Raw genomic sequence first — 20,329 nt, 5'->3', positions numbered from 1 at the left:
TTTTTGGAAGACATTCCCTATATAAACATTGTAAACAAAGAAATGAACAGATTTCTCCCCTCACCAAATTTACAGATTTTAAAAACATTTCTGATGGGATCTCCCAGACTATTTCACTTACAACACTGGTTTTCCACCATCCCTTTCTAGCTCCAGTTCTTTTTCCTTTCTTACAACAGGAAACAATGCAATTGTTCTAGTTGCCATTTCCTGCTTCATGTTGATCTGCATGCCTGTGTGTCTATAGTGGTGCTTGGCTCTTTCTGCCTAATAATTCCTTTAATTTGTACTGGCACTCTATCATGACTTTGAACCTTAAAGCCAAGCAGATAATATTCTGAATCACTAATTTTCCATGAAGTCATGTGAGAAACACTTTAAGTGACCCGTTCCAGATCAGGGTGACATGCTGCTTTGCTACCTTTCCAACTGGCACCACGCTGCCGCCTTTGGGACATTCTTTAGGGCCAGTGCTCCTGGACTATTTTGCAGTTATTTCTTTTATTTTTCCTTTCCTTATAAAAGAACCACATGCCTCCCATGGTGCTCCAAACTTCAGAACAAAAGTATTTCAGTTGATAACAATCTTACAGTCAAGCAGCACATAATATTACAAAGGATTTTAATAATCTTGAGTAACAGTCTGTTCACAGGGATGACTATCTACTAGTGAAATCACTTTAAGAAAGCAGTGAGTCACTGGTGTTATAATAAACAGCCACACTAACAGGCAGTATAACAAAGGAAAGGCAACATAATATTCCTCAAATGGAGTTAAGATAGACCAGATCTTAGAATAACTCAGCCATGACTAAAATTGGGCTCACAATGAAACAAAATACAGTAGAATTATCTGATGACTTGAAGGTTCCTTGACTGCTGTTTTGTACACTGTGCTGATTACATATTCCGTATTGAATAATGTGAACAAATTAAGGAATGCACGAGGACAAAAATAAATAATATTGCCAAAGCAAACAAAGCACGAAGACCTGGCAAATATCAGCAGGTGGCCAATCTGCACCTCCCACCCACCCTACCTTAATTTAACACCTAGAAATCATTTATTCCACATCTGTATGTATTTGTACCCGACTTAACTGGAATGTCATTTAACACCACGGTGCAATTCTGCCATTGTGTAGGTTTTAGTCTGTGAGGCCTGTTCCTTGAGAAGGTGTTTATTTCTCTGATTACTTTGCCTGCACTTGGACTAGAGTGGGAGAGATACTTTGACTCATGATAGGAACCCAAAAGGATGGTCAACAGTGATTTACATATTAATCTATTCAATTTCACTTTGAAAAAGATAAGGATATCTTTAATCATAACATCCTAGTCACTATATATGAAGAGGACATACATTCCGAAATAGAAAATGTAAACACACACAGAATGCTAAATATTATTAATGTAACCCTAACTTTAACATGCTGTACTGAATGAAACACTTCTGACCTGCCTAAAAACCAGGTGCCCTCCAGTGCACTTAGACTCGTAATTAAATAACTTTGCAGCTAGTGCTATGAATATTTTGCACTATAGGATTATGACCTTGTGCATTCTGCTGGCAAAGGAATTCCAAACAAGTTCCCTCCTTTTTCAGAATATTTCTTTTCCCTACTGCAAAACCTGCATAAGCTAGAGGAAAGGAAAATTTAATTACACACTTGGTTTATGAGTTGCACTTCAGTATCATTTTTTTTTTTTAATTAGATGGAGAAATACTCTCCTTCTTAATGACAGCCCGATGCTACAGCAAGCCAGATCTTGTGGGTCTGAACAGACATTCACTAGCCTGCTGGCTGTCATCACACAGGGTGACTGATGATATTTTTCCTAATATAAAGCTTAAAAAGTTAAATGTCAAAACACATGTCACATTTAAATATATATTTTTTAAAAAGCCAACAAGTTTGTTATTGTGGTTTTCAGATAGAAATTGTTCTTGGACCCCTGTTGGGTAGCCATGCTCACAGCAGCACAGTCTCACTAAAATGAAGTACAGACACCCCCAAGTTCAAAGACTGTGTTTAGGCTGCCACCAGGAGAGAGATGCTTAGGCAGCAAATCTTCTTTACCTTGGAGGCTTTTTTGTTTTGAAATGAGGTAAGTTGTGCCTCATGACCATTTTAAATTCGAAAAGCTACTAAAACATATTGAACCTAGCATGGAATAAAAGAAGCTGGTAATCAATGTATTTCAGCTCCAATAAACTTTCTCCCATTTAAATAACTACTTATATTACACTTTCACTACAAAGATAAAAAATCTGAAATAGGAACTATAAATAGGTACCAGTTGTTAAATATGGCTTTTATTTATTTTTTTAAGACAGGTCTCACTCTGCTGCCCAGGCTGGAATGCAGTGGTGCAATCATGACTCCCTGTGGCCTTGACCTCCCTGGGCTCAGAAGATCCTCCTACCTCATTCCCCCAAGTAGCTGGGACTACAGGCACAGAGCTACCATGCCTGGTTAATGGTTTTTCTCTTTTTTTTTTTTAAATAGAGATGGGTTTTGCCCTGTTGCCTAGGCTGGTCTTGAACTCCTGGGCTCAAGCTATCTACCTGCCTCGCCTCCCACAGTGGGATTACAGGCATGAGCCATCATGCCCAGCCTTAATATTGCTAATCTCCATAAGCATTTAGCTGCACAAGGCACTGTTTTAAAAGCCAAGAGGGGATGAAGAGAAATAAGACAAATCCTCTTTGGTCCCTTATTTTGTGTAAATTGAATCATATTCTTTGTAAGTATGGGGAACATTCATTCTTCACTCCTGTTGTCCCAATGTAATTATTAATAGGCCTCCTTTCACAGCCAAGTGTTTTGGATGAGAAATCATGTGGTCGCCCTATTTACAAAGAATATTTGTAATCAAACTTACCATAAGCTTTCCAAAACAATGAAAATTCCCTTAGATAGCCAAGACCATCCAAATCTTCAGATATTTTTCCGACAATTTCATGATTCTGTATTCCACTTATATGCCTCATTCATTAATAACATAATATTCTGACCAGAGATTAGCACTGGATTCCATTTTCTCTACTTCATTAATTGCTTTCATGTAAAACAGTCTAATTTCTTCAATAAGATTAATATGCCCCTGAAAATAGTTTTATACTTCTGTTGTCTCCCTCTCAAGTATGGCATAGTGGGCATACACAGTCAGTTCTCAATAAATCATTTAAAACTCATAACAGTTTTACATTAAATTAAGGATCATTCTAAGCCATTACAATAATGTTACAGAATTTAACATAATCACTGAGGCATCTTTGAGGAACAATTCAGAATAAAGTCAAGTAAATTCAAACTGAGGGATTATAGCTTGAGTAGGGGACTAATAACTGTATCACGCATTATTACGGTATGTTTGGGGGGTGAGGGGAAACTAAAAGGAATCCACTTCTATGACTGTCATGAAGCCGAGGAGTGCCGGAGGGAACTGCATTCCATTCTGAATTTTCTGGTTACAATCCCTGTCTTCTCTCTTCAACCTCAACTGAAAACCCAGACTCAAGAGGCCTCAATCTGTGCCCTCTTATTCTTGGCAAATGGCAAAGCCAACTATGTAGGAGGCTTTTTCAGAGGAGAAAACGACTTTGTTTTTCCAAAAGACAAACCCTCCACTTTGCTTTATGAGGCAGATAGCAGCCCCAAACCATGGACAGGTTGGGGCCTGCGCAGGCCTCAATTATTACGGTATTTTACAGTTTATAATACAAAGAGCTTCCCCATACATTAAGACACTTCAGTCAGAAGATCTAGTTTGGCTCTTCCAAAAACTGAGCGCTGTGCCTTTAAACCACTCAAGTTTCCTAAACATTAGTTTCCTTCTCTGTAAAAGGAGGCTAATAACACTGGTCCTATTTCCTTCTTAGTGATGAGGTACAGTGAGAAAGTATAGAGGAAACTCCTTGAAAAGCATAGAGAAATACGTTTAAAAATTTATTCAGTGTTTATGGAGGGGTGACTACATACACATGCCAGGAATTACCTCAGACAATGGTGTTACAAATATGTGTCGCTACAATCATTGAGTCAAGCAGCTTATAATTTAGAGAGATTTTCAAAGAATTACAGTAAGAGTGAAACAAGCTAGACCTGGGGTGTATATGAGGTACAAACACACACAGAGGAAGGAGCACCTCAATATGGTTTAGAGGCCTGAGAGGGATTCAGCCGACGAATGAGTGGGAACCGAGAGATACTTGGGAAATGCAAATGAAGTGGGGAGGAAGGGAAAGGCTGGGACCAGGGAGCAAAAGAGAAGAGCAATGCAAGGACACTGGGTAGAAAGAGCCCAGCATCCAGCAGGCTCTGGGGCACATGTTGTGGCTGAGAGAATGACAGGAAGGAGGACAGCAAGGGAGGCAGGAGTCAGATGAATTAAGACAGAGTTTCACTCTTGTCGCCCAAGCTGGAGTGCCTTGGTGCGATCTCTGCTCACGGCAACCTCTTCCTCCTGGGTTCAAGCAATTCTCCTGCCTCAGCCTCTGGAGTAGCTGGGATTTCAGGCATGCGCCACCACGCCTGGCTGGTTTTTGTAGTTTTAGTAGAGACGCGGTTTCACCATGTTGGCCAGGCTGGTCTCGAACTCCTGACCTCAGGTGATCCACCTGCCTTGGCCTCCCAAAGTGCTGGGATTACAGGCGTGAGCCACTGCGCCCAGCTAATTTTTGTATTTTTAGTAGAGATGGGGTTTTGCCATGTTGGCCAGGCTGGTCTCAAACTCCTGACCTCAGGTGATCTGCCTGCCTTGGCCTCCCAAAGTGCTGGGATTACAGGGGTGAGCTACTGTGCCTGTCTGAGTTAATTATTTTGAGAAAGAAAAAGACACGGTCATGAGAAAGACTGCTCCAGGGGCCACCAATCTCATCTCTTACAGTCCATCCTCTTTCGATGAACAAAAGATTCTAAATACTGGAACTTGGGCAATGTCATCGGGATCATGGGAAAAGACACATGTGAGAGGCATTTAGCAGCTGGAAATCAGGATCTGACTGGATGAATGAGGTGCATAATGCAGAAAAATGCATGAGTTCTTTTTTTCCCAAGGGAGAAGATGGGTGTTGGGGTGATGGGGAGTTGAGCCAAGCTTGTAGGCAGAGAGATGGGTATAAGAAAGCACATATTCTGGGGCCAAAGTGTCTGGTTTCTGGACCTCGTTCCACCACTTACTTGGGCAATCTCAAAGAAAACATTTGACCTCTCTATGCCTCAGTTATCTCACCTGTAAAATGGGGCTGATAACATTAGTGCCTACCCTATGTGGCTGTTATTAGGATTAAATGAGTCAACATTTGTACAGCATGAAGAACAGTGCCAAGAACATAGTGAGTATCATGTCATTGTTCATGAACAAATTTAAAATAAAGAGACTGATCATGTAGGTAGTGGACAAGATTGAAGAAAAAAGAAAGGAAATACAATCTGGAGCAAGATCCAGAAAAGGGGCAGTAGGCGGAGAGGAGATTCAGATAAGAGGCCAGATGAATGGTGATATGGTTTGGCTGTGTACCCACCCAAATCTCATTTTGAAATGTAACTTCCACAATTCCCACATGTCACGGGAGGAACCTGGTGGGAAGTAATTGAATCATGGGGGCAGGTCTTCTCTGTGCTGTTCTTGTGATAGTGAATAAGTCTCATGAGATCTGATGGTTTTATAAGTGGGAGTTCCCCTGAACAAGCCCTCTCTGCCTGCTGCCATCCATGTAAGACATGACTTGCTCCGACTTGCTCCTCCTTGCCTTCTGCCATGATTGTAAGGCTTCCCCAGCCACGTGGAACTGTTAAGGCCATTAAACCCTTTTTCCTGTATATATTATCCAGTCTCAAGTATGTCTTTATCAGCAGCGTGAAAATGGACTAATACAAATGGATTGGCCTAGGAAAAAGGCAAGGCTGAGACCAGGAAAAGGACACAAGATAGACAAGGATGCGCAATCAGGCAGGCTGGAAGATGAAGGGATTCAGATGAACAACCTCCATTTTTCTAGCCGAATAATGGAGGAAGGCTCGGTGATAAGGACTAAAGATAAAGGAGGAGGGAGAAGGAAGGGGCTTAAGGAAGGAAGTAAAGGTTTGGAAGTATCCCTGGGAGAAAAAAAAAAAAAAAAAGGAGCTGATCCAGTATGAGAGCCCAGCTGCAAATGGATAGTAAACATTTTTAGTGGCAGTAATCTACAGTGTTATAATTTCTCCAGTAGAGCTCAGCTTGGATCTTGGATGTAAGAATGAAGACATTTATTTGGACTGGCCAAGAGCCGAGAACTTACAGGGAAAGGGTGGTGACTGTGGGGTAAAGCAAAGGAGCTGAAGATACTAAGAAGACATAGCTGAAGTTACACAAAAAGGGGTCTAGGTTGGGCGGGGAAGAAAGTATACAGATTTGGAAAAGAGTCAAATTACATCAGACAGACATTAGACACTAAGAGATTAAAAGAGCTAAGATAAGCAGTGTATTACTCAGGGTTCTCTAGAGGGACAGAATTAATGGAATATATAAATATATAAAGGGGAGTTTATTAAGTATTAACTCACACAATCACAGGGTCCCACAACAGGCCATCTTCGGGCTGAGGAGCAAGGAGAGCCAGTCCGAGTTCCAAAACTGAAGAATTTGGGAGTCTGATGTTTGAGGGCAGAAAGCATCCAGCACGGGAGAAAGACGTAGGCTGGGAGGCTAAGCCAGTCTAATCTTTTCATGTTTTTCTGCCTGCTTTATGTTTGCTGGCAGCTGATTAGATGGTGCCCATCCAGATTAAGCTTGGGTCTGCCTTCCCCAGCCCACTGACTCAAGTGTTAATCTCCTTTGGCAATACCCTCACAGACACACCCAGGATTAATACTTTGCATCTTCAGTACAATCAAGTTGACACTCAGTATTAACCATCACAAGTGGTTACACAGAAGATGGGGTACTGGAGTTAAGATCTAGAGGTGGAATGGTAGGAATATGGGGCCCAGGGGATGATGACAAAACCTAAAGTGTGGCTGGAGAAGTCACTGCTGAAGAAGAGCAGAAGCACAGGAAAAAAATCAAAGTCAAGGAAAAGGAAGCAACTGAAAGGAATTCCTTTCATTTTTATTTGATAAGCTGAAAATGCAAATCTGATTTAAATTCAAGACAAAGTTTATTATTATTATTATTATACTTTAAGTTTTAAGGTACATGTGCACAATGTGCAGGTTTGCTACAAAAGGCACCTTGTATAAAGGAATTCCTTTCATTTTTATTTGATAAGCCAAAAATGCAAATCTGATTTAAATTCAAGACAAAGTTTTGAAAATCATTCTCAACACTACAGAAAAAAAGCCAGTAACTATACAAATACTCACTATAAAGCGATGAAGTCCGTAGTACAATAGGATATCTGCTAATGTAAAGTTATACCCTGTAAGGTAGACTTTATCTTCAAGATATGAATTAAGATCCTAGAAAAAAGAAAAAACAAATAAATATTAATATAAAAAACAGTAATAATAAAGTTAATTATCATGACTTAAAAGATTTAGGCTACTAGAAAACAAAATATTGCCATTTAATAAATTTACTCTTTGACATTAATATTCATTCAAAATCACAAATAATACGCCAGTCACCTCATTTTAAAAAAATAGACTCAACATTACTAGTCTCAAATAAACAAGAAAACATTAGAAAATGATATTCAAAGTGACATCTATGATCATTTTAAAGTCTAGCTCTTTGTTTTTGGAAATATTTTGTTACTCATGCTCATTAGTTACACTTACTTTTTCCATTAAAATACAAAAATTCCCCAACAATTTCAATCTCTTTAGAGAATTCTAAGAAACTCTATATCCATGAAACAATAATTCGCCCATCTCCCCTTGCCTCTAGGTCCTGGCAACCACCATTCTACCTTGTTTCTATGAATGTGACCACTTTAGATACCTCATATAAGTGCAATCATAGACTATATGTACTTTTGTGACTGGCTTGTTTCACTGAATATAAGTTCCTCCATGTAGTATGCAGCACATGTCAGGATTTCCTTCCTTTTTAGGGCTGCATAATATTCCACTGTATGTACAGATCACATTTTATCGATTCCTGTGTCAACAGACATGGTTGTTTCCACCTCTTGGCTATTGTAATGCTGCTGTGAACAGGAGCATACAAACATGTCTTCAAAACCACGCTTTGAATTCTTTTGGGTATATACTTACAAGTACAATTGCTGGACCATATGGTAATTCTACTAATTTCTTGAGGAAGTGCTATTCTGCTTTTCATAGCAGTTGCACATTTCACATTCCCACCAACAATGCACAAGGGTTACAATTTCTTCATATCCTCACCAACACATGTTACTCTGTGGGATTTTTTTTGGTAGTAGCCATCCTAATGGGTGTGAGATGATACCTCATTGTAAATGTGATCTACATTTCCTTAATGATTAGTGATTCCAGCATGTTTTCACATGCTTGCTGGCCACTGGTATATCTTCTTTGGCTAAATGTACACTAAAGTCCTTTGCCACTTTTGAAATCAGGATATTGGGTTTGTTTGTTGCTGAGTTGTAGGAGTTCTTTACATATTCTGAATATTAACCCCTTATCAAACATATGATTTACAAATATTTTCTCCTACTCTATGGGTTGCCCTTTCACTCTGTTGTCTCCTTTGATTGTGTCCAGAAATGTTTAATTTTGACATAGTCCAATTTATCTATTTTTACTTTTGTTAGAGGTATTTTCTGGCAGACCAGCATGAATACGTCAATTTCCTGAGATGGAAAATGTTGGCTTCTCTTAAAATTAACACTTAATTTAGCAGAACAGGAATTTACATTGAATTATAGTCAATTAAGTGAAACAACAGATTGAGAAAACCTTCAGAGGAAGGTTTTGTAAATGAGTTATATGAACTATTATTAAATATTCTTTGAGGCTCCTCTAAAGACTAGATATAAAACACTGTCCAGTGATCAACAGCATTTATTCTAGAAGAATTCCTTAAACTATAGAGAGGGTATTTTGTTCTGATTCTCAAATCACATCTGTCTTAGTCCACTTGGGCAACTATAATAGAATACATAGACTGGGTGGCATGTAAACAAAAGAGATTTATTCCTCACAGTTCTGGAGGCTGGACGTCTAAGATGAAGGTGATGGCAGATGCAGTGTCTGGTAAGGGCTTGCTTCCTGGTTCACAGGCAGCTGTCTTTTCACTCGGTAGAAGGGGTGAGGTCTCTCTCAGGCCTTTTATTAGGGCAATAATTCCATTCATGAAGGCTCTGCCTCCAGGACCTAATCACCCCCAAAGACCCCACCTCCTAACTCCATCACTTTGGGGGTTAGAATTTTAACATATAAATTTGGGGAGGGGGAGTCAAACATTCAGACCATAGCAACATCCCAAAGTATCTGGAATATAGTGGTTTAGCAATCAGTAAAAAATGTTTGCAGAATATAGTGGTTCAGCAACCAATAAAAAATGTTTGCAGAATTGAATTTAATCTCTTTGAGTTTGCAAAGTTAACATGATACAAGCTCAACATGAAGATAATGATGAAGACCTTTATGATAATCTACTTCCACTTAATAAAGAATAAACACATTTTCTCTGACGATTTTCATTTAAAGACAGTCATTTTCAAAATGGTATATGAATATGAGCCCCTAAAGGTGGTACAGATAAGAATATAAAGGAATATGGACACAAATGAGACAGGCATGGAAGAATCAAAATAAAATTTGGGTGGAAAGGGTAGAATGTATTGGTGTATTAGGGACTACCACTTAAATTTTATGGTACTCTGTTGAATGGATATGATTTCTCTCCAAATATCTTCAGAGAAATCAACTTTGAGAAAGTAAAAGAAATAAAATATCTTCATTAAATTTCAAATAAAACAAATACATCTTTATTTAATTTCAAGAAGTATTTAAAGACCTGAAACAATAACAGTTTTGTATATTTTCTCCAAAAACAGAATCTATATCCATGTTTTTGTGATAAAGACTGTTTTTTTTTTTTTTTTTGAGATGGAGTCTCGCTCTGTTGCCCAGGCTGGAGTGCAGTGGCACAATCTTGGCTCACCACAACCTCTGCCTCCAGGGTTCAAGCGATTCTCCTGCCTTAGCTTCCTGAGTAGCTGAGACTACAGGCACACAACATGACCGGCTAATTTTTTGTATTTTTAGTAGGGACAGTGGTTTCACTATGTTGGCCAGGCTGGTTTCAAACTCTTGACCTTGTCATCAGCCCGCCTCAGCCTCCCAAAGTGCTCGAATTACAGGCGTGAGCCACCGCACCCGGCCAAGACTCTTAAAAATGTAGTTTTTATAAACTATGATTAGGTAATATTTTCTGGGTTCGTGATATAAATAAAATTTTTCCTACCAAAAGACAGAGTTTCACACATTCAAAATATTCACAGGTGAGAACTAATTATGTCTGATGTTCGTTTCCTTTTTTTTTTTTTACTATTCTTTCTGATGCCATTGTCAAACTTGTTAAATACTTCCCCTACAATTCCACCTGATGTTTCTTTTTCCTTCCATCTATTAAACTTTCTAATAATACAAAAAAGTTGAAAAAGCAGTAAAATAAACAACTATATACCCTCCACCTAGACTCAACAAATGTTAGTGTTTTGCAATGCCTGCTTTTTGAAATTATATACTACCTTATTTATAAGGCATTTAAACTTAGCATTGTGGTTTTATCACTGAAATGGCACTTTGACAAGTAAGAATTAAACCCTTTCATAATATCCTAAAAGGAAGAGTTTTAAAAATAAGTAATAAAAACCTATACAGCCCAGTATAAACACAGGCAAGGAATACATGTAAGTGAATTTTTAAAAATAATAACATAGCTAATAAGCAGTATGAAAATGACACATTAATAATTTTATTTAAAAAAAACCAGCAAATAATTTTTTTTTTGAGACACAGCCTCGCTCTGTTGCCCAGGCTGGAGTACAGTGGGGTGACCCTGGCTCACTGCAACCTCCACCTCCTGGGTTCAAGTGATTCTCCTGCCTCAGCCTCCTAAGGAGCTGGGACTACAGGTGCGTGCCCTCACGCCCAGCTAATTTTTCTGTTTTTAGTAAAGATGGGGGTTCCACCACGTTGGCCAGGCTGATTTCGAACTCCTAACCTCAAGTGATCTGCCTGCCTCAGCCTTCCAAAATGCTGGGATTTCAGGCATGAGCCACCACATGCGGCCTCAAACGAATAATTTTTAAATTTTCTTGTTTTGGTAATTACATTGGGGTAGTGAAGGAGAAAGAGGTAATACCATGTTAGTTTTGTGGAAGAGGCCACTCTCATATGCTATGATACTATAATAATGTACTTTTCTAGAGGACAAATGAGCAACATAGCTTTAAAAATATATAGCTTTTAGCCTAGCAGTTTCTCTTGCAGGAATTTAGCCTAAGGACACCAGGTGCGGTGGCTCACTCCCAACACTTCGGGAGGCCGAGGCAGGCGGACCACTTGAGGTTAGGAATTCGAGACCAGCCTGGCCAACATGCTGAAACCCCATCTCTACTGAAAATACAAAAAAAATTAGCTGGGTGTGGTGGCATACACCTGTAATCCCAGCTACTTGGGAGGCTGAGGCAGGAGAATTGCTTGAACCTGGAAGGCAGAGGTTGCAGCCTGTGTGACAGAGCAAGACTCTGTTTAAAAAAAAAAAAAATTAGGCTAAGGAAACAAATGGGAATGTGCTCAAATATTTAGCAACAATCTAGTAACTACCCAGGGATAAATAATTTAAATTGTGGTACAATTACAGCTTAAACCTTGAACAACGCAGGTTGGAATTGCACAGGTCCACTTAAACACAGATTTTCTTCTGCCTCTGTCACCCAAGAGAGTAAGACAAACCCTTGCTCTTCTTCCTCCTCCTTAGCCTACTCAATGTGAAGTGAAGACTATGAGGATAAAGACCTATATGGCAATCCACTTCCACTTAATGAATAGTAAACGTATTCCCTCCTCCTTATGATTTTCGTAATAATATTCTTTTCTCTAGCTTACTTTAAGAATATGGTATATAATACACATAAAATACAAAATATGTATTAATTGACTTTATGTTACAGGTAAGGCTTGCAGTTAACAGTAGGCTATTAGCAATTGAGTTTTTGGGGAATCAAAATTATACATGGATTTTCAACTGCTCAGGGAGTCAGTGCCCTGCACTGTTTAAGGGTCAACTGTATATGATGCAACACTAACATGTTATTAAAAGGAGAGTGTAAGTGAATACTTGTTGACATTAAAAGGTATTGACAACATATTGTCGGTCAACAAAAAAACAGTTTATTGGCCAGGTGAGGTGACTCACTCCAGTAATCCCAGCACTTTGGGAGGCTGAGGTGGGCAGATCATTTGAGGTCAGGAGTTCGAGACCAGCCTGGCCAACATGATGAAACCCTATCTCTACTAAAAACACACAAAAAACGAGCCATGCGTGGTGGTGCGCACTTGTAATCCCATTTAATCGGGAGGCTGAGGCACGAGAATCGCTTGAACCCAGGAGGCAGAGGTTGCAGTGAGCCAAGATTGCGCCATTGCACTCCAGCCTGGGTGACAGAGTGAGACCCTGTCTCAAAAAATAAAAAGAAAAAAAACAAAACAAAACCAACAGGTTACCATGCCCAGTAGGTGCCTGTTTTTTTTTTTTTTTTTAATACATACACACATATATATAAAAGGAAAAAAAATGCATAGAAAATAGAAAAAACACCAAAGGGGTTTAATAAATATCTGATAGCCAAACATAAGCATTAATAGTTCTCTCTTGTTGGTGGGACTATGGATGTTTCAAGTGTCCTCCATTTGCTTATTTGTACTTCCTAAATTCTGTTATATTTACTGCTTTTAAAATAAAAACAACACTGTCTTAAAATAGCAAAACAAAACAAATCAACCCTTTTCTCATCTGTGCATGTGGCCAAAATCACATTGCAATCCACTCTATATACAATCGGTCTCACCCGCCAGTCTGAGTTCTGTAAGGGCAGAAACTGTGTCTAATGCACCACCAGCCCTTGGAACTGCATCCTGGTGCATTGCAAGTGCTTATATTGTAGGTGCAGATGAGCAAACTACGGTCAGACAAGGAAGACAATGCAAATTGCCCAGCTCCACATACATTCCAAAAACAGGAACATCTTAAATCAGAGGCTCCCAATTAAATATTTACATGTCTCAGAGATAACACTTTGGAAGCTATTTCTATGCTTCTAATACCACATCTATTAATATAACTTTTGAACCTTATAAACCCAATTCATTGAAATTCTGTTCCTATCTTTCAGAATCAAGTACTTCATTACTACCCTTTCCCTTGGAAAACTATGAAAGATGGTTGTGTTCACTTATTTGCCTGAAATCTCACATTCACTTAGAGGGAGGGTATGACTGCTTCCCCCTGGAAATGCTGTGAATAGTAGGGGCACAAGAGAAGGGTCCCTGTGAATGACCAATATGGTATTAAGAATAAATGGTTGATCACGACAGACATACAAAGGGCCAAGTTCTGAAACTGACTTTGTACCAGTTCTCTTGATGGCATCTATCAAGAATACAGTTTGAGCCATTTTCCCCAAAGTGATAAAGGACGATCTTTCTTGCACAACTTATATTGCCATGATATAACAATCACAATAAAATTAAGAAACAGAAGGAATTCCTATAGTGATATGCTGTTGCCTGAATAATCTCTAAGTTTCTTTCAAATTTAAAGCTTCAACAAAATCTTAAAATCTGCCTTCTTTTTATATAAATAAATTAACAAAAATAACTTCATTTGGAATTTTTTTTATTCTTGGTAACTCTGAAGCTATATCCAGTAGATTATTTTATTATTTGATGCCTTTGAAAATAAAAATTTAAAGCAATGATTCTCAAAACAGGGAAAGGTGAGCTTTCCCAGATCAGACAGTTTTTTCAAACTACAACCCTAAAAGATTCTGATTCTCTCTTGCCTCTGAGAAAGTACTTTACCCCTTAGAGAATCGGGATTGTTGAGTGGGGCATCACATTAAAAAAACAAAAAAAGTCATAATACTGTAATTACTGACTATGACAAGGGTTTTGAAGGAAAAGCACAGGGTGCTGTGACTGCATATAGAACAAAGAACCTCATCCAGCTGAGAGAGCAGTAGTCAGGACAGTTTTCAAGGCAGCATATCTCAGCTGAGATCTGAAGGGGGACGGTGCTGGGGCGGCGGGGGGGCGGGGGGGGGTGGGGAGGACAGAGTCTGTTCCAGGCAGAGGGAATAACAGATGCAAACTACTAAGGCAGAAGGAAAGAGGTGAAGAAGGCCAACAGCTGCAGCTTTTTAATCTCAGGGGAAAGAGATTTCTGATTAACATTCATGCATTTCAGCCTATAAGTCACGATACCTTCAACAGTGTGTGGATGTCATTTTTACTGGAGTGTCCATCTACTTGAGTGACCCTGTACTCCAACCACTGCTGAACGATTGCTTTTTCTTCTGCAGTACTCCCCAGCAAATATTCTTTGTTGGCTTGCTTGACTAGATGAGCTGCTATAGTAGTCAATCCTGTTAGACTTGGACCATTGTTTGTCTGAAGAACTGGAATCTTAAAAAGAAAAAAAAAAGTTCACAGAATTTAAAAAACAAGGACCACATCATGATTATAACTTCAAAGTAACCACGAAATCCCTCAACTGTTTTTTGAAACAATCCCGGATTTTACTCTAAGATACTAAATTACATACAAATGAAAGTCTGGAAAATAGCAGTTAAATAATTTACAATTTGGTAACAGATGCTTGATGATGAAACTGGTAATAACATTGCAAAAATCAGTATAATATTACTACAATAATTTTAAACTATGTACAATGAGAGAAAATGGAAACTCTAATTATACTGTATTAATTTCAATCAAGTTTACCTGCACCCTATTATATAGCAAAGTGAATATACTTAAATTAACCTGACTTCATGTTTCCCTTATTACAATAGCAATATAAAGGATCGGGTTTGCTTGCTTATAGGAAATTGACAATTAATTTAAATTTTATTGATACACAAATAAGCACAATGCATTATGAGAAATGTAAAAGACAATGGAAAGTATTACCTAATGGGAAGACCGACCAAACACAAATAACAAGTAAACAATCTCAATGACTTAAGCAAATGAAAAAAGAATTGTTTTTTGGGGAAGACTGCTGCTCTTCTCAGCAATGAAATAGAAGTAGTATCTTTTTTTTTTTTTTTTATTTGAGATGGAATCTCACTCTGTCACCCAAGCTGGAGTGCAATGGCATGGTCTCGGCTCACTGCAACCTCTGCCTCCTGGGTTCAACTGATTCTCCCATCTCAGCCTCCCGAGTAGCTGTGACTACAGGCACGTGCCACCACACCTGGCAATTTTTTGTATTTTTAGTAGAGACGGGGTTTCACTATGTTGGTCAGGCTGGTCTCGAACTCTTGACCTCGTGATCCACCCACCTCGGCCTCCCAAAGTGCTGGGATTACAAGCGTGAGCCACTGCGCCCAGCCGAAATACAATCTTGTTCTCTATAATGATTTATACTTTGCAAGGCATTTTCATACATTTGCATCAACAGGACTTGGTGAAGTATACAAGGAGATTAATACTCTACAGGATACAGATTCAAAGTAAGGAGGTAACTCCAAAGTAAAGGAGGTAAAATTCTTTCCACTTTCCATTCACTATTAATAGCTCCTTGACTTCTCACTTTTGTCTTCAACTCAAATGAAACCACAATCTCTAAGATCACCAATAAATTAAATGTGTTGAAAGAAAACAGTATGGAACCCTCTGAGGGGTGCCAGTAATGTTCTATTCCTTGATTGGGTGGTTACCTGAGTGTGTTAACTTGGTGGTAACATCAAGATGTGTGTACTGAATGTATGGTATATTTTGGGGAAAAAAGAGAAAGCAAATGACTCACAACTGCTGGGTGGAGGGGACACAACTGACTCTAAAGAGAATTATTTGTAAAAATAAATTATCCACAACCCAAGCACGCTCTAAAAAAATTTCCAGTTACATTCTCATCTAATCATTACATCTTCTAAGATAAGGTAAGTCATCTCATCCTCATTTTACAGATAATAAAAACCAAGGTTGCCTGGTTTGCAACGGCAGAGCCAGGGTTTGAATAAAGCCCTATTGGCTCAAACGTCCATTTTCTTTCCTTTACATAGCCTAAAATACACAACTCTTATGCAGTTGCAATTATGAGACACATACTATTTTCACATTCATTTTAAGGTTCCATAGTCTTCAAAGTAATTACTTTTAATGGCTGCATATGCAATAGCATGCGATGCATAATGATATTCTGGTCAACGATGTTCTGGATGGCATATCCAATGGTGGTCCCTTAAGATTATAATCAAGTATTTTTACTGTACCTTTTCTATGTTTCAATATATTGAGATGCACAAACACTTACCATTGTGTTACAACTGCCTACATTATTCAGTATAGTAACATGCAGTACAGGTTTGTAGCCTGAAGGAGCAACAGGCTATATCATATACCTACTATTTGTGAAGTAGGATATACTATCCAGGTTTAAGAACACTAAGGCCGGGCGCGGTGGCTCACGCCTGTAATCTCAGCACTTTGGAAGGCTGAGGCGGGCGGATCACCTGAGGTTGGGAGTACGAGACTAGCATGACCAACAGGGAGAAACCCCGTCTCTACTAAAAATACAAAAATTAGCCGGGCGTGGTGGCACATGCCTGTAATCCCTACTACACGAGAGGCTGAGGTAGGCGAATCCCTTGAACCCGGGAGGCGGAGACTGCAGTGAGCCGAGATCGCACCATTGCACTCCAGCCTGGGCAACAAGGGTGAAGCTCCACCCGACCCAAAAAAAAAAACAAACAAAAAACACAAACAACAACAAAAAAAACCAGAACACTCTATCATGTTCACACAATGATGAAACTGCCTAACAATGCATTTCTTGAAACGTATCCCTGTCTTTAAATAACACGTGACTGTATGTCAATGTGTTGATGTACCATAATTTAAAGAATCATTATCCTAGATAAGGATCTCTGAACTGCTTTCAATTTTTAACTATGATTGGTAATGTTGCAGAGAATGCCTTATTGCTGGCTCACTGCTGTCAGCTGTCTTCCCAGAAAATGGCTGAATCTTATCACATATGGCCAACCCTTTCCCCATACAAGTAAACAGAAACTTTCACTAGCTGCTAACTGCTAAAATGCTTTAATTAAAATTAAATTAAAAACCATACTCTGAACTCGAAAGTCTTCACAGTTGGGCCTCAAACTGTAATTTGGGGTTTACCTTGCATTGCATCATTCCTCATATTGGTTTACTTACTGCCCTAAACTTCCCAATCCTTCATAATTTATTGGTTTTACACATCTTTCAAAGCGTAATCCCTTAAATGCCAGCTCTTCCATGAGTTTATAAATCCATTTTTATAGTCGGAATTAACTTCCTTTTTCACACTCTTCAACAGTGTTTTGCTCCATATGGAGTCCTAATTAGGAAAAAGAAGTCAGGTTGAGGGGACCAAGGGAAAGCAAAAAGAGAAGGGCGATAAGCTACAAGTCTGCCTTTCTTCATGGTCCAGGACACAGCCCTTCTGCACAAATACCTCAACAATCTTTCTGTGTCCAGCTATCACCGGACCTTCGGCTGATAGAAAACTCAAGTTAGCTCACTGCAACCTTGGTGTTATCAGTACTGCACAAACCCCTCTTCAGCACACGGCAGAAGTACTATTCCGTAAAATCCCCAGCCAGCCTTTGTTTCCTTGAAGTTAGCTCCTCTCTTACTAACTTGCCTGTTGCACCTTGCAACATATTTTCATACTTTCTCTAATAAATCTGCTTTTCTTTACCTACAGCTGTCCTGGTAAATTCTTACCCTGGCGCCACCAGCCCCGGAGAGTTGCTGCTCACCCGCGACGGTCCATAAAGTGCTTACTATGTTGTGCTTTAAATTATTTGCTGATGATTGTTTCTCATACTAGATAATACTCGTATCTTGGCAATGGTCCCTAAAAAATATAAACTAGGCCAGGCGCAGTGGCTCACGTCTGTAATCCCAGCACTTTAGGAGGCCAGGGCATGTGGATCACCTGAGGTTACGAGTTCAAGACCAGCCTGGCCAACATGGTGCAACCCGGTCTCTACTAAAAACACAAAAATTAGCCGAGCGTGGTGGCGCACACCTGTAACCCCAGCTACTTGGGAGGCTGAAGCAGAAGAATCGCTTGAACCCGGGAGGCAGAGGTTGCAGTGATCCGAGATCATGCCATGGCACTCCAGCCTGGGTGACACAGCGAGACTTTGTCTCAAAAAAAAAAATATATATATATATATATATATACGTGTATATATATATACACGTATATATATATATACGTATATATATGTATATGTATGTATACGTATATATATACACATATATATGTATATATATAGTATATGTATATACATATACACATATATGGCACTCTTCCAATTTAAATGGTTGCAATGTTTGTCCACTTGGCCATATATATTTATATTACATATATATTATATAATACATACACTAAACTAGGGAGTAGGGGCCAAGGGGACGGAATCATCACTGGGGCAGAGGAAACACCGAAAGAAGGCCACCTTGGCTCCAACGCCTACTCTGCCACCAATCACAGGGCTGATCTTAGGCTGAACACTTAACCTTTCTAGGCTTCAGGTTAACTTAAATAAAAACAATACTACTACTTTCTAGACAAGATCTTCACATGGACCAAATGAAGAAGAGAAAAAATTAAAGACAAAAAACAAACATCATTTGGAAAAAATCTCAAAGGAGCGAAAAAAACATATATCCGAAGTAGTCTTCCTACAACCAATTTCCTTCTCTAATACATTCCCTCTACGACAAACAACTATAAAACACAAACGTTCTAACAGTGCCTCACCAGGCAATCTCATACCTTGTGATGTTTCCCGCATTCTCCGTGGGTCGTACACTTAAATTGATAATCCAAGGCTTTAGAAACGCCTTCCCCGAATCCCCTAGATTGGGCCAAGCCTCCTTAGGTGTTCTCTCTGCCATTTATGGTGCAACGTGGCACTCTTCCAATTTAAATGGTTGCAATGTTTCTCCACCTTGCCAAAAAGCAAGCTGCCTGAGAGGAGGAAGCATGTTCCCCTAAATCACCGCTGTATTCCCCAGGCCCAGCACAGTGCTACCTGGCACCCTGTTAGCTATCATGGAGTCACTGCGCAATAACTGAATGAAAGGTGCGATTACAGAAAAAAAAAAAAAAAAAAAGCCAGTTACTGAATACATTCCAGGTTGGTCTAAGAGCCCTGTGAGGACCCTCCTCCAACTGGTTTTGTTTCCTCATAATGGGATGATGACAATTTCCCAGGAGGTGAAGTTCAGGCCAAGCCCAACCTGAGCTGGTTACCCCCTCCCTCCAGGAGGTAGGACGGCAGGGGCCGAGGCCCAGAGGCGCCAGCCGGCTAGCGGCGCAGACACGTGGGGAGCTGGGTAGCAGCATCCTCACTCCGCCCGTAACGGGTGTCCGGCCCGGGTCCTGCCAGGGCTCGGCAGGCCCGGCTCTCGTCCACCTCTTCCCCTCCGCGCTGCCTCTCCTTCTCACCTGTCGCTCGCCCTGAGCACTGTATTTATTCCCCTTATTCAGTCCCAGGGACTTCTCCAGTAGCGACAACTCTGCGGCCGCCGCCATCTTCCGGCCGTAGCTGCTGGCAGACGCGAGACCTGCAGAACAAGAACCTCCCGCATTGGTGGAAACGGAAGTCCCACCCCTGCAAACTTCAGCGGCGATTGGCTGAACGGAAGGGGCGTGGAGAGCGCGCGCCAAAGCGCAGGAGGCGGGGCCAGTGGAAGGGGCGGAGCTGAGGGCGGGGTGTGAGAAGTGCTGGCAAATTTCCACTCGAACTGTTGGGGAGCTGCTGGTAGAGCGGCCCTAAGGCCGGGCTTCGGTGGCTGCAGTAGACTGGATCTGAATCTCTAAATGGCAATCTATTGACATGGCTGCCAGCAGTAACTCGTTAACTCATTTGCTAGTCTAAGAGAATTTATATATGATGGGAACTGAAATTTACCTTAGTTTGGTTCAGGAATCTGTAAATTTGAACAACCAAATGGAATAGCAAAGAGTTCACAGTCCATTAGGATTTTCTAATGTGTAGCATAATTCATGGGGATTTTAATTGTGTTGTAGTGGTGAATTCGAAAAACTGGGTTTTCTTCTGTTAATCTACAGCTCAACACTAGCAGTAGAATTATACATTTAAAGATTAATCACA

General features: G+C 39.9%; 1 protein-coding gene across 3 annotated transcripts in view; it reads right to left on the bottom strand.

Annotated features, from left to right (window-relative positions):
* The window catches only part of EEF1E1 (eukaryotic translation elongation factor 1 epsilon 1), a 30,196-nt gene extending 10,350 nt beyond the window's left edge, over positions 1-19,846 (bottom strand). For 2 of the 3 annotated variants that reach the window (XM_055264072.2, XM_063632946.1), the window contains exons 1-3: positions 19,660-19,830; positions 14,409-14,609; positions 7,350-7,445 (exon numbers count right to left, since the gene is read on the bottom strand). In XM_055264072.2, coding sequence (XP_055120047.1) covers positions 7,350-7,445; positions 14,409-14,609; positions 19,660-19,746 — 384 coding nt within the window. In that variant the 5' untranslated portion in view covers positions 19,747-19,830. Of the gene's footprint in view, positions 1-7,349; positions 7,446-14,408; positions 14,610-19,659 lie in introns of all 3 variants that reach the window. The other variant, XM_055264071.2, reaches the window with a different exon arrangement.
* Between the last annotated feature and the right edge of the window lie 483 nt (positions 19,847-20,329).

Source organism: Symphalangus syndactylus, chromosome 23 (genome assembly GCF_028878055.3).
Source record: "Symphalangus syndactylus isolate Jambi chromosome 23, NHGRI_mSymSyn1-v2.1_pri, whole genome shotgun sequence".
NCBI classification, from domain to species: Eukaryota; Metazoa; Chordata; class Mammalia; order Primates; family Hylobatidae; genus Symphalangus; species Symphalangus syndactylus.
This window is presented reverse-complemented; position numbering and strand designations above follow the sequence as displayed.